Source organism: Hydractinia symbiolongicarpus, chromosome 5 (assembly GCF_029227915.1).
Source record: "Hydractinia symbiolongicarpus strain clone_291-10 chromosome 5, HSymV2.1, whole genome shotgun sequence".
NCBI lineage: Eukaryota > Metazoa > Cnidaria > Hydrozoa > Anthoathecata > Hydractiniidae > Hydractinia > Hydractinia symbiolongicarpus.
In genome coordinates, this window is record NC_079879.1 from 10,363,354 (window position 1) to 10,377,661 (window position 14,308).

The window sequence follows — 14,308 nt, forward strand, 5'->3', positions numbered from 1 at the left end:
CTAACATATTAGAATCATTTTTAAATTTTTTAGAAATTTTTATCGATAAACTGCGTATGTTTTTTCTTTAATTCACTTAAAATTTGCGAGAGTTTAAATTTATCCCCCTCTAGTTACCGATCTTCTATTTTTAGCGCTCGATTTCGCGCGCTTTCACAAACCATCATTTGGTCCACACTGTGCATTGAGCACTTCATTTTTAACGCCTCTTTCTAATTAACGCCCCACTGCTAGAAACTTGAACAAACGCCGACTTTCTGTTTGATGCCGTTTTAAACCTTCGCATGCTTCGGGAGCTTTATTTACACTAAATGCACAGTTTAAGAATTTGCAAAACAACCAATGCTGGCCTGGGACGCCTACAATCCGTCAAATAACCGGAGAGAGTGACGAAAAGGTTCCATTCATTAGTCTGTTAAGATCTCTTCATCCCCTTTGTTTATGTGTTGTATATATACTTTTCCAAAGTTATCAACTTGTTGGGGCGTTTTAATTTGTTCTAATTTCTCTGCTCTATCAATCTGAGATTTAGAAAGAAACTTATGAACTTTAAACAAGCACGCCCATTTCTAATTGACGCCCTTCCTAATTATCGCCGCCATAAGTATTTGGATATTAGCTCAAGGCCCTGGCATAAATTAAATGAAAAGGTTAGCCGTGGGATACAATAGGGTTTTTTATATTCTTTTTACTTTTCTTTTTGTGACCAACAGCAAAAGTATGATTTCATTACATTCGTTTTTTTAGCACCCGACAAGCCTCAGTCAAAACGCTGAACCACATGGTAAAATAATCACGTGGTCTCTTCTAGTATATATAACAACATGTTTGTTGATATATATTATACATACAATATTTATATACTATATTTATTATCTATTTTATTTACATCCACCTCTATTTATCTATTTACTTAAAACATTGCTGTACTTTTTTCTGTTAATCTCTAACACCTTCGGATTGGGTTTGAGAATTTATTTTATTCCTTTTAAAGAAAATGTTTTTGTAGTCTTTATTAAATCTCTGACAAAAACGCCGAACATGTCAGTTTAATACGCTTTAAGAATTTTACTCTGAGGATTTTTGTTAAAGTATCAGAACTTAAAGCAAAAGCCAATTCATCTATCACAAAGGAATGCAATTTTGATGAGAAGGCCAGTGAGAAATATTTGAAAAGACGCACATTTACATAAGTCAATCATTCGACAATTGATTGGTTTTATTTTTAACAGAGTCTGGCATATTTATTACGTTTGCAGAACAGTAAAAAACAGATGGCAAGGACGTGAAAGTGATCAGAGAGTTTTTAACATAATCTTGTGATGTAGTAGTTTAACAGAAACACCGGTTTAATTAAAGGCGATATGTATGTTCGCAATAATATGCTTACTGATGAAACGAGTTTGCCAGTTCCTCCTCGCTTGTCACATTTACCTCATACATTAGAAGCAACGCATCACTTTGGACAGCATTATCAACCATCAAATACTGTTCTGGGATATACATCATCAACAACGAGACATTATTTTAACGTGGCCACAACTAATGAAATGGTGAAGACAGTGCTTGATAATATGAATGAAATTCACTCACAAACCACTCAACAACAACCACAACAACAACAACAACAACAACAGCAACAACAAGAAGTAGAAATCCATTCAAATATGATTCCAGGCTTGTATGGCGGGAATTACACTCGAACAACACCTGGAGTATATCCCTCCCTGCAACAGAGCTCATATAAACATATAAATCACACCCTTCCAACGTATTTAAAAAACAACAATGAAGCAGCTCAACATCTACCAACTGATGGTACTATGCAATCTTATAAACCTTATAAATCGCCTTATGACAACTTTTTAACGACTGGTCAATCAAGTCTATCTAGTTGTATTACGTCTTCAATGTTCTCTCATGATCCGTATGGTTACAGGGCAAACTTTATTGCAGCCTCTCAAAGTTTATACGATTCAACGCAGAAGTACAGTGGTAAGTTGACTTGTTATTTCTGCTACACCTGCACGCAAAGTTTAATAATAAATAAAGATTATCAGCACTAGTAAAATGGCCGCCAACATCATATTTCATGAAGGTTGACATTCTTTATAAATTAGCTTATTGCTGACGTCGGGTTTTTTCGAGGATATTGTGAACTAAAGTATGGCTGATTTTCATTTAACAAAAATTGAGCAAAATTTTTATTATTATTATTATTAAAATTATTTACCCAGGGTAGCCTCTTCACTTTGTATTGGTATTGCTATCAACGAGGGTCGTGCGAAGGGGGTCCTGGTGTTTTTAAGCACAGCAATCGCTTAACTAAACAACCGACTCAGATATGAATCTTATTTCATGCTGAGGGCTAAGCAAAAAGGATAGATTCACACTTTTAAGTCTCTGGCATGATTCAACCGCGGTTTGAACCCAACACCTTCCGCACTGGAAGCAAAGGCTTTACCACAAAGCTACCAGTCGGTAAGTGGATGTTTTCCACTGAGCGTGAGAAATTTTTTATTTAAATTTCAAACTTTTGGCGGGAGTGTAAATACAATGCAAACAAACATGGCTGCTGTCGTCTACGTGTAACGACACTCTAATTCTTTCGACCATCTTTATTGTTATGTTTTTGTGCAAAAATCATAATGTCAAAAAATAAATGAAGCATTTGGATTGGTCAATCCTTGTCAGGGTTCAAGAAGTTTGGCGTTTAAATTTCAAATTTTTGAGGTTTTTTTTCTGTAGGAGCTTGTTCGATTTTTGCTAAATTTAAAAACATTGCAACATCAAAGCATATTTTCCACCTGCTCTGTCTGTCTGTTGAGTTTTGTTAAATGGAAACCCAACTTTTAGTTAGAACTAAATTGTATATCATTTCTGTCACGAAAACTTATTTTTATTATTGCAAAACTAAAAATAATTTGCCATCTTAGAACTAATTTGAGAGTTTAATTAAGGTCAACTTTACAGAAATGTTTTTTTTAAAAAATCGAAAGTAAAGTGAGTAACTTTGAAACTGTTATTCGCGAAAATTAATTTTCGCAAATTTTATTTTGCAAACATTTATCTGTGCGAAAATTTTTCGGAAAGGTCAATTCGTGATAGAAGAAATGACTTATTCGCTGCTAAGATTCACTTTGCGAAACATTTGGAAAAAAAGCCTCTATTATATGAGCAAGGTTAATTAAAGGCTATCTTATGTCAATAAAAAGGCCTGAAATAAATTAATACTACAAAAAATACTGAATTAGTGAGTATAATTACTATAAATAAATATAATTATAAATAAAAAAGTTAAAATGGTTCATTCGCGAAAAAAAATTTTCGTAAAGTTCCTCGACATAACTGATCTGCAACAATTAATCTTTGCGAAATGCATTTCTTTACACCTCTTCTATTTTTCGATACATTCTTATAAAAAACTCCGGTGAACTGGAACCACGGATAACTCCACCCCCCCCCCCCCCCCCCCCCCTTCCCCTGAGGCTAATGTTTTTGGATAACTCGGACTTTTTACTCGAGAATAGGAAATCGAATGTAATATAGATAGATAATGTTGTCTGTCAAGGAAAATTTAATTTACAAGACACTTGCATGCCTTTTTTCATCGCCAAGATAGCACCTTTTTCCGGTATCTGTTAATTGTATGTTCACACTAACACCTGATAACATTTAAAAAAAACTAGCGATGCTCATTTGAAAGCGTAATAGTAAGCGGTGACATTTCTTATTCAAAAATGCTGCATCGCAATTACGTATTAGAATCTTTTTAGATTTTTGACAATATTTTATTCCACTATTTCGTATTGTTTTAAAATGTCAATTGTAACTTAGCGTGAGAACATCTGTTTCAAACTAAGTTCTGATGAGAAAGTACTAAAAGAGAGTGAGAGAGATTCGAAAACTAAATGAAAATATATCGAGGCATAACCGTAACTGTATGTTTAAGGGGAGAAAATTTTTCGATATCATGATTTTTGGACAATTTCACGAAAGTTCAGGCTAGTGAAATATCGTATATCAATAAATCGCGAGTGTTATTATCCGCGATGATTGCAGCAAGAAAGTGTTATTCTGGCTCCATACATTTGAAATCTTGTTTCTGATGGGTTTTTTTCTCTGTCAAAGGTTTTGTCAGAAAAAATTGGAGAAATCTTTGTTTTATTTTACACATTCTATCCTAAGTAACACTTTCAGTTCTTTGTTTCGGTGGAGCTACAAATATTTCTCTGTATCTTTTCTGACATTGGCTTTCTTTTTTTCCCATTTGTATCTTTGAGGTAATTTGCGATAACTAGCAGAGGAAAAATAACGGAATTGAATCCAGCCACCCTATCTTTAACAGGGAAGGGATATAAATATTTGTAGTTACATAAATAAAGTTTCATTTTTTTCTATGTTTTGGCAATTAAATTATAGGTACAGTTAACTCCCTGTAAGTCGAACCTCCAAGCGACCACAGAAAACAGTTCGAATTAGCGAATGTTCGACTTATGCGAAGCTCCCGTTAATTCGAACTTAGACAAAAATGAGATATTAGTTCGAGTTAAGGAACATTTTTGCTCCTTTGTAAAAAAAAATCATTTAAGAGCAGCTTTTTCGAAATTTCTGGCTACAATACTGGCTATAATACACCAGTATTCATTTTCCGAACATTTATTTTTACTTAGACACTAAAAAGTTTGAGTTATCCGGCGAAATTAACTTAACAGAGACCTCAAAATGGTTCGAGAAAACGAATGTTCGAGCTATCCGGGATTCGAGTTAACGAGTAATTTTTATAAGGAATTATTAGGAAATGTCCAAGAGACCGTAGAAAACAGTTTGAGCTAATAAAAGTTTGAGTTAACCGGTGTTCGAGTTACTGGGATTCTACTGTACTTTTAACTTCCGACTTGCAAGATATTGAGAAAATTAAAAATGTGACTTGCTTCTCTTGATGAAGAGCATTTTAAAAGTAAAAAAAGACAGGGGTCAAGCTCTATAACGTTTTAGTGAATCTTCTTTAAGGTTAAAATAATCAGGTTGAAGGGAAAAATGTATAAAACAACGTATATATTCTCGTTAAGTAAGACACTAAGTGGGACTTTTGCTAACTCAAAATTCCCCAGCCCCTTGAATTAGTCATAATCATAAAATGACTGTTTCAGAGGACAATACCCGAAGTACTGACCGACGTCAAAGCATTGCCAGAGCTTTAAAGGGTGTTGCAAGTTGGTCCTAAAAGTAAATAAACTTGTGGCAAGTGGGACAATTTCACATGTTTTTTTTCAAAGTCCAACTTACAAGAGGAATTTTACGGTCCACTGAGAGTTCGGCGAGTATACTATCAATTTTTAAAAAAAATATATCCCGCGAAAAACGTTCTTGCAAATGATTGAGTTTTTGCCTGCTAATGAAAGTGTGTACACTTATAAGTTCAACTTTTAAGCAAATACATATTTTTCTCTTGTAGAGCCAGCTGTTTCAACAACCACCCCAACGAAATCACGTAAAGAGAGAACAGCATTTACAAAGGACCAAATCAGAGAGTTAGAAAACGAGTTTAACCGAAACAATTATTTAACAAGGTTAAGACGATACGAAATAGCGGTCAATTTAAATTTAAGTGAGAGACAAGTAAAAGTTTGGTTTCAAAATAGAAGAATGAAATGGAAAAGAGTCAAAGGACATCGAGGCAAAAAGCAAAAGGAACATCAGCAGCAGCAGCAGAAACAAAAAGGAGAGGATTCAAAAACATCTACCACGCCTTCCAAAGTCACCTAAAATAATCGCGCTTTATGTGAAACAACATGGTGACCATCGACTCTTTTAAAAGCGTGAAAATTCATTTTTTTTCATTTTTGAAAACACATTTTTAAAACATAATCATAGGTCAATTTCAAGTTAACTCAAAAGTTATTTCAAAATCTAGAGACCAAGCCCTGGAAATATAGTCATCGAGAGCTACGGCTGCCAAAAAAAATCACCGTCCATATGGTTACGAAAAAGCTAGGCTGTCCATCACATATTGCTCACACTTTCTTACCTTAAAGCATAAAACACTGATTATATTTTACTTTAACAAGGCAAACCACGTTGTGATTTTAATTTTTAAGATATTGTGCATCTCGATGAGAGCAAAACTGACGTGAATTTCTTTATAAATGTTGTTGTTGTACATATTGGCTAGCAATTATTAACTTTATATTTTGTATATATTCCCACAGTACGTAGATTCTATATACTGTAAAAATAGATGATGGACTAATGTTACATTTATGTGATGTAAGTAGAATATATTATATCAGTTGTTAGAAAAGTAAGTAAAAAGTTAACTTGTGGAAATTATAATTTATTTTGAACAACGTCTTATGTTTTTGTCTTCAATTCTGTTTTATCTTTAGTGGCAATAAAAATGCATTTATAAAGAAACAAGATCCAGTTGCGAATAAAGTAAAATTCCTATACCCAGTACATAATACAATCTTTGTAGTCACCATCTTATGCCCAAGTCGCTCTCTGTCCTTTTATCGGGACAAAATAGAGCTCCTTGGAAAAGGTTACGTAGCTAGATGATAAAAAACAACATTAAGGCAACACCACCAGCTACATCTAACTCTACTAACACTCTACTAACTCTACGATATTTTGATTCTTATTTGATTGAGAGTAGAAAAATATAAAAATACTAGTCGTTAGCCCGTGGAATAATCCACGGGTTTGCCCGTCCTTGTTATACCGCATATTGCGTGCGTCTCGCTAATTGCGCAGCTAAGGTACCATTTTGCGTGACAGACAGACGGACGGACAGACGTATATGGGAATTATAATATGGATAGTCGTTGGCTTGTGGATAAATCCACGGGTTCGCCCGTCCTTTATATATAGCATTTCGTGTTTCCGTAACACGACTTTTTCTCGCGCACAAACAGACAGACGGAATACGGCTATTATTAAAGAGTTAGCCGGGAAACCCGGCGTCGAATCGCCGGGATGAGCCACAAGTAAGAGCCACAACAGTTGTTGAACGCCCTAAGGAGCGCTTAAAAAGAACTGCAAACTGTGCGACATAGTCAGGTGGAGCGCTTTAGTACAGGTATGCAATATGTCGTAAATCCAGTGAAGAGCACACACCATTATAGTGTTGCGACTGTAACATATTTTTCAAGAAATAACTTTCCCACAACAAAGGCTAAAATAAAAACACAGTTTACAACCGTTGTGACTCCGTAGCAAAAACAATCAGTCAATATTACTTGATTTTGCGGAATAAGTCTTTGTAAAAGTTAAAAAATTAATCGTGACACTGGAGTGAGCGCTTAGTACAGTTAAAAAGTGTTATACAGGTGTATAGCGATAATACCCTTTTGAAAAAAACTTCCTTGCGGACTCTATCTAAATAAAAACACAAGAAACAGTCCTTTGCTAGCACAGGGCTAAGCGGTTAGTCAAGGAAAACATTGTTGCACATTCGTAGAGGCGTGATTCCCAAGAAAGTTTAAAAATTAATTGTTACAGTGGGCTGACGCGTATAGGCATAACAGCCTTTTCCAAAAAAAAGTTTATTGTAACACTGAGCTAACCGCTTAGTACAGTAAACAGACTTGAACTTCGGTTTTAATGACAACACAGGACACAGCACGTCGTTGTCGTTACCCCCCCCCCCAGCTAAAGCATTTGCTCAGCCATTTTATTTGCAAAAAAAAAATAAGGAAAATAATTAAAGATGTAGCTACCTAGCTAAACTGCACTTAGCATAAGATTTATTGCTGAGAATATTGTGATATTGATAGACAAACTGAATTTTTTATACTCTCACTTTTTAGGTAAATATATGAGATAGCTAAATGGCTATTTCCTCGACATAAAAATAAATGTTGGGTTGCAGAAAAACCTCCTATACCAAACAAAATTAGTAAAAAGTAAGGTTATTAGCTAGCTAGCCTTCAAAATATTCGTACCTAGCCAACAATCCTAAAACTGATGCGTTTAGATCTGTACGTAGCTAAAAAACGTGACAATATATTTATCTTCAGATTTTAGAGCATAAAAAAACAAATATTACAAATATAAAAAGCTTATAGAAGACACAAAGGTGAAACAGACTTAGAAACAATGGCCATCGTGTTTCTTCGTTGGCATGTCTAGGCCGCGAAAGTCTTGGATTGGTTTTTCAAAGAATCAGGCGTTTTGTTTGTCAAACTGTCAGTAAAACCATCCTATTGGTTTTCTGTGGCTCCTAGCGGAATCGGCGATAAGGTCACGGGGGTAAATTATTATTAAAAATGGCGCATTAAAATAATGAATTCATTGTTTTTTAAATTAGAGGTTTATCAATTAAATTAATTAAATTATGTAAGGAAATAAATTAATTTCTGTAGTTTATTTTGATCAATCATAAGATTTCCAATTAAACAACCCCCTGGTTTCTAAAAATTTGCGGAAAGATCAAAGGAACATCGGTCACCCTTTTGAACAGGCAAGATACGGCTATTATTATAGAGACTAGCCGTTAATCCGTGGAAAAATCCACGGGGCCGCCCGTCCTTTATATATCGCATTTCGTGTTTCTGTAACAGGACGCGGTTTTCGCGGACACAGACAGACAGACGACGGCTATTATTAAAGAGATGAAACAGTGATTATAACAAAAATACATAAATAGCATTTCATTTTTCATCTCTGAAGAAATACAAAATAAATTTAAGAGCATCTTATTACAAAAACATCATACAATTATTCTTACGTAGTTCGATTATCAATGAAAATTACAATGATAAATGTGAACGAAGTAGGAAAACAAGATCTAAAAAAGCAAGGTAGAGTAATCTGTCAATAAAATGAATTTTCAAGAAGAGGTCAGAAAAATCTCGGTGTGTTATTTTATGATTGTAAATTAAAAATAAAAGTGATATTTTCATGTTAGCAACACTCTCTTTATGACAGATAGAAAATACAAGGTACATATATAGGCGTCTGGTGAATCTACAACAACTTAAATGTGTAATATTTTTGAAATATTGATTTTTCAATTTGGTAAAATTTAATCTTCATATATCTAAAAAATTTAAACTTAAAAACATTTTTTTTTGTCTCCATCGATGTTTAAAATCTCCTTTTTGGCAATAATGATTGCACTAGCAACTGGAAAATTTTTAAAGTATAATTTATTTGTATTTTGTAGTGCGCAATTTTCACGTTATAGAATATAATCTACTACTTCCAAATCTTGATATAAATATTTTTAATACCATTGTACTTTTGTGAAGTTATCTGCTGCAATATTTATAGCAGGAATAATAATTCTTTCGAAATAGGAGACTGGACAAATATGGAGAATAAGAATAAAAGTCTCCTTTGGTTTGCATAACACAATTTCTCAATTTTTGTCCACAGTGGTACTCGCTGCTTGTGTTACAACTGAAGAACTCTCCACAGATCTCAGTTGTATGAATTGATTTTCTTTAATTGCTTTTCTTCTACGCTGTGCACGAGAGGTTTTCTGGAAAAAATCCTGAGAAAAAATTGAAAAGAAAGTAAGTTAAAATCCTGAAAAACAATTCAACTTCCTTCCTTGAACAAAATAGAGAGAATAATAAGACGCTGAAAGGAGAAACACGAGTTAAAATCTTATTACCTTATCGTAAAATATCGCTTCACGAAATAAAAAGTGAACACCCTAAAACAAAAACAAGGGATAGGTCACATATCTTCTCTCAACAGAACATTTACAAAAATAAATTATTTTTTCAGGCTAGCTCTGATTTTGAGGCAAGGATCTTTTAGTGATCTTCTGGGCACACAGTTTAAACAGATTTTAGATCATAACTGTATACTTTAAATGCAGAAACGTTCACGACAGAAACCTTAGCGAATTAATGCTGTTGAAAAATTTAGCGAATCACAAAAAGGTGACTTTAAAGATTTATTTTATTATCAAAGCCTAAAATTTTCATTCTTCGCCACGGAACTTTTTTTCGCCAATAATGAACTTTCCCCAATTGCAGTTAAATTTATTTTTGCCTTCTTAAACTTTCCCTAATTAATGATCTGAAAACTTCACAAAACTTTTCGCACTTTGTAATTATGTGGAGTCTTATATTAGGTGATTTCCTAAGAAGAGTGGAACAAAAATCTTTTCTCAAAACAAGCCTAGTAAATCAAGCTAAATTTGAAAGAGAGAAGGAATAAGGTTTCAGCGAAGTTCGTACAAAACGGTAATGCCTGTTCCAGATTCTACCAAGTCATTAGAAATGATAACTTACAAGCAATGCATGGAATGTCACAAACAACCATTGAACCACTGAACATTCTGTTGAAATGTGAATTACATCCAATATGAACAACACAAGTAATATAATGCCCAAAATAAATCCATTCACAAGTTTTTTGCTTTCTCTTAAACGTTTTATTTTTGTTTTAAAATCAAACTCACATTTTCCAAATAATTTCAAATGTATTTTCAAAACAAATACAGATATGCTTGCACCCAAAGCAACAACGATACCTTGTATAGCGATTATAATCCATTCATTGGAGAGGACGTTGTTCCATGAAAAATGTGTTCGATGTGTTAAGTATCCAATCAGGATGATAACTAATGTAAACAAAATTGGACAAGCATACGCAGTAAAATAGAACTGCCATCTTTTATTGGCAGCAGCGGGAAGGTATATGGTTATATACAAAAATAAAATATACAGACTTAAGAAAAGAAAATAGCAGACCATATTTACAAGTAAGATTGTTACAGAAAGTAAAGATTCTGTTATGTTATCTTCTTTGATGCTCTTCTGATAAGTTATCCTAATAATAACCAATGCTCTCCACAACATCAACACCACACAGCAAGATATAATGATGATTGCACGTGTTCTTCGCAGTGGATGATTTATAAGTGTCTCTGAAGCACTCAGCTGCTTCATATTTAACATGTATATACATGTAGTGACAAATTCACACAACATAGCAATGGAGTAAACAGTAATAACATAATTTTTGACATTGGTACTGAGGGAATTAATATTTTCAATTGTGAGAATCATGATCAAGCTTTACCATAAATTAGAATCTATCTATCTTGTCTGTATCTGTATGTGAAAAAAAAATAAATTCATCACAATTAGATATTTTCATGCTTTAAGCTTCTCTATAAATTAAAATCTATCTACCGTTGTTCATCTAAAGAGAATAAATTCATCACTAAATTCTAATGAGGTATTCTTCTCCTTATTCTTTATTGTTTTTCAGTAATTACTTCATTTGACACTAATTAGCACAGAATTTCTTAATTATGTTGTGAACGATTATAAGACTTTGACAAGAAGCGTCCGTTTGAGTAGATATGGTACATAAATACTGAATACTTTTTATAAACGGCAAGAATGTGTTTCTGAATGCATTGTTGACAACAGACAAGTTTAAAATTGCTAATTATTCAATATCGTGAAATTCTTTGAACAGGTTAGACTTTAGAACATAAAACAACTAAACTTTGCCCATAAAAAGTTTTCCCTGGTGGAAACTACAAGCTGTATGACCATGTTTTTATGCAGGCAACTTATGGCTTCTCAAAAAGACAGTTCAAGCAAAAGAATTCAGCCGATTAAAAAGTGCTCCGCTGTGTGTTGACACAAAGGCGACATTTACGACGTGCAAGTCATTAATGAAGTTTCTTCTCGGTTTCGGTAACCAGAAACGGGGGAGAACCCGTGCATGTTACTTAACAACGAGGGAGAACTACTTAATTTTTTTACAGGAAGTTTTTTCATTCACTGAGTCAGAGAAACGTACACACTTCAACAAGTCTAAATATACTTCTTGTTATCATATGTCTGCATTAAGGGGGTTTTATTGTAGAATTCAGAAAAAATTACATTTTTACATAACTCCAAACACGACGTAGGATACTTCACATAATTTCCAGAATTTTAAGTGGATAAATCAACGTGATTTTTTTATTTTTTCGCGAAAATAACCTAACGCAAGAATTACCATTCACGAAAGCAAGTCCATGCAAATTATTTCGGATTTGTTCACCTCCTTTCCTGGTGGCTTTTAACATTAATCAGCACACTCTCCCGTATTAAAGATTTAAACCAGAATACAATGCGCTTGAAAAATCACGCTTTTGAATCTAACTTTCGAATATTATACACTCACAATACTGAGAGAATTAGGAAATTAGAATTAGAAATAGAAAATTGAAGAATTAAAAGGAAATATTAGAAATTTGAATGCAATTTCATAGGTTCATGTGGTTTTTTTAAAAAATAAACGGCTAATGAGAAACTAGTGGTTGAAGCTCGCAAAAAATGAGAAACTTTCAGTACGGAATGCTTTAGTCTCCAAAAAAACTAGTTAAAGTAATTTTCCATAAAACATCTTTTTACTGCCAGTACTTCCATCAGTTTTGTTTTTTAAAAAATTCGTGCAACAATAAGCCTGATCAGAAACTCGTGCAGATTTAAGGGAATTGGGTTCCTAGTTAGCAATTAGAAAAGTTATATCGCCTGATCTAGTTGGAATATGAAATAGTGCTTTTTCACCCTTTTTCTTATAGAAATATTGTTTTCTCGTTTCAACATTAATATTCTTAACTTTCTGGGAAAAATCATCTTGATATATTCTAAGCACAGTTAATATTGAACGATCTAAAAAAGCAAATTAGAGTAAAAATCAGTTTAACTTAACACTGAAAGACAGACAACTAGATTTTTAGGGATGGAGATAGATCCTTTGCTGTTGAATGTCTCAAAGAAAATCAATCAAAAAAAATTTGACAGAACGAAACAATCATCGATTACTGACTTTTTTAAAAAACAGTAATTCTATGTAAAATTAATTGTTAAAAAGATAAATGATTCTCACAAAAATACCTCGTATTCTTACTTATATAACAATAATGTGAGTCTTGTGTAATTACACCCTTAATTTGTGTCTGTTCTTTGAAGCTAAAAACAGGACCGTTCCGTGCGAGATTTATGAGTAAGTGACCCATATATCTCGCACGGCAACGTTTAAATTTAAATTTGTTTTTTCAATATATTAGCATAGAGTAAGCATACTCTAAGTCTGATTGTGTTTCTTCGCATATCCCAGCCTAATTTCGAATTATCCATTGTTTATAAATAAAAAAATATGTAAGGCAAATTGGCAATTTACCCTTATTTATAGGCCAGTGCTTTTTTAGAAGGTACGAAAATGTCATTTTAAAACATTTGATAACACAAATGATTTAAGATTTTAAATTTTTGGCTCCAGTGAGCTTTTGCCATTATACCTATTAAACTAAGGAAGAATTATTCCATTTGTAAAGTAATCTATATGACGCATCTGTGAAGCTTTAGGCTGAAAATGTTAGGTATGAGTAGCTTTAGCTGAGTTTTTTTCCTTAAAGCAAAAAAGTTTAAAGAACATTTAAGGAAAAGATATTCCAGATTACAACAACAGGGATAGCTAGTCGTATCACTTTTCGGTAAAACTTCAAGTAAGATTCATTTAGAAAGCATATTTTTCCGCAAAAAAAAGAATAAAATTAATGAAGTGAACCTCAGAGAGGATGAACGTATTTCATTTAAGTTTTTTGGTAAAAACAAGTATGCGCAGTGAACAGTTACTCCTGCTTACAATTGGATTCGACAATGTTTTGTATGAGTTATTGAGTAGACACATTTTACAAACACGACGCCCTGTGAGTCAAAATTAGCGGCTTTATGATTATGAGCGATCTAGGTACATCTTGCTGAGATGACAAAGGTCGAGAAGCGATAAATTGCATTAATTTATTACAAGACAATAATCTTTTTTATTTTGAATATTCATTGAGATACAAAATAGGATTTTACATATTTGGAGCATATTAGAAAGGAATATTCCAAGAGTATAATATGCAAATATTGCAATAGGAAAGTATTAGAAATTATCAAAGTTCTAACAGAAAGAGTAGGATTCAAAGTTTCTTTGCAAAGTCGGCCAGAAGCAAAGCAAAAACAAAATATTGTGAATTCTAAAAATTTGGTTTCTTTGTTTAACGTAGAAAAAGAGAATTTTAGGAAGCTTATTCCATGAGTCAAGAATAAGAGAATAAACTTTTAAAGTGCAACAAATACGTCTGTCCTTTTTAAGAGCTCTAATAATCGCATTTCTAAAGAAGACATTGCATTGCCATAAAATCGAATTTTAACAAAGTAAACAAACTTCAGTCTTCCTTTGGTTTAAGTTTTATTTATGAGCTGATCAACAAGTAATTTACAATGGTTTCTCTTTGTCGAAGTAATGATTTGAGCACGATTATTTCGTTCGTTGTGGAAAATTGATGACT

At 33.1% G+C, this 14,308-nt stretch overlaps 2 protein-coding genes across 3 annotated transcripts; one reads left to right on the plus strand and one right to left on the minus strand.

The window, feature by feature from the left end:
• The first annotated feature begins 648 nt into the window (after nucleotides 1-648).
• LOC130644710 (homeobox protein MOX-1-like) lies at nucleotides 649-6,321 on the plus strand. Its single transcript, XM_057450425.1, has 2 exons — nucleotides 649-1,995; nucleotides 5,459-6,321. The coding sequence occupies exons 1-2, from the start codon at nucleotides 1,365-1,367 to the stop codon at nucleotides 5,767-5,769; spliced, it is 942 nt and encodes a 313-aa protein (XP_057306408.1). The 5' UTR covers nucleotides 649-1,364; the 3' UTR covers nucleotides 5,770-6,321.
• A 2,379-nt stretch (nucleotides 6,322-8,700) lies between these two features.
• Nucleotides 8,701-11,179, minus strand: LOC130644709 (uncharacterized). 2 transcript variants are annotated; one of them, XM_057450424.1, is made up of 4 exons: nucleotides 10,493-11,179; nucleotides 10,251-10,297; nucleotides 9,623-9,664; nucleotides 8,701-9,499 (listed from the first exon to the last, which is right to left on the minus strand). In XM_057450424.1, exons 1-4 carry the CDS (start codon nucleotides 11,028-11,030, stop codon nucleotides 9,365-9,367), a joined length of 762 nt encoding a protein of 253 aa, XP_057306407.1. In that variant the 5' UTR covers nucleotides 11,031-11,179; the 3' UTR covers nucleotides 8,701-9,364. The 2 variants fall into 2 exon arrangements, with proteins under 2 accessions (XP_057306407.1, XP_057306406.1); XM_057450423.1 differs by having other exon boundaries at nucleotides 10,251-11,178.
• Nucleotides 11,180-14,308: the final 3,129 nt, after the last annotated feature.

Excerpts from the sequence above, each read along its gene's own strand:
- LOC130644709 (XM_057450423.1), bottom strand. The coding sequence starts at position 11,030 with ATGATTCTCACAATTGAAAATATTAATTCCCTCAGTACCAATGTCAAA. Across the intron at positions 9,665-10,250 it reads TGACATTCCATGCATTGCTT|GGTGTTCACTTTTTATTTCG; the intron begins GTAAGTTATCAT and ends TTTTTGTTTTAG. Across the intron at positions 9,500-9,622 it reads AAGCGATATTTTACGATAAG|GATTTTTTCCAGAAAACCTC; the intron begins GTAATAAGATTT and ends ATTTTTTCTCAG.
- LOC130644710 (XM_057450425.1), top strand. The coding sequence starts at position 1,365 with ATGTATGTTCGCAATAATATGCTTACTGATGAAACGAGTTTGCCAGTT. Across the intron at positions 1,996-5,458 it reads TTCAACGCAGAAGTACAGTG|AGCCAGCTGTTTCAACAACC; the intron begins GTAAGTTGACTT and ends TTTCTCTTGTAG.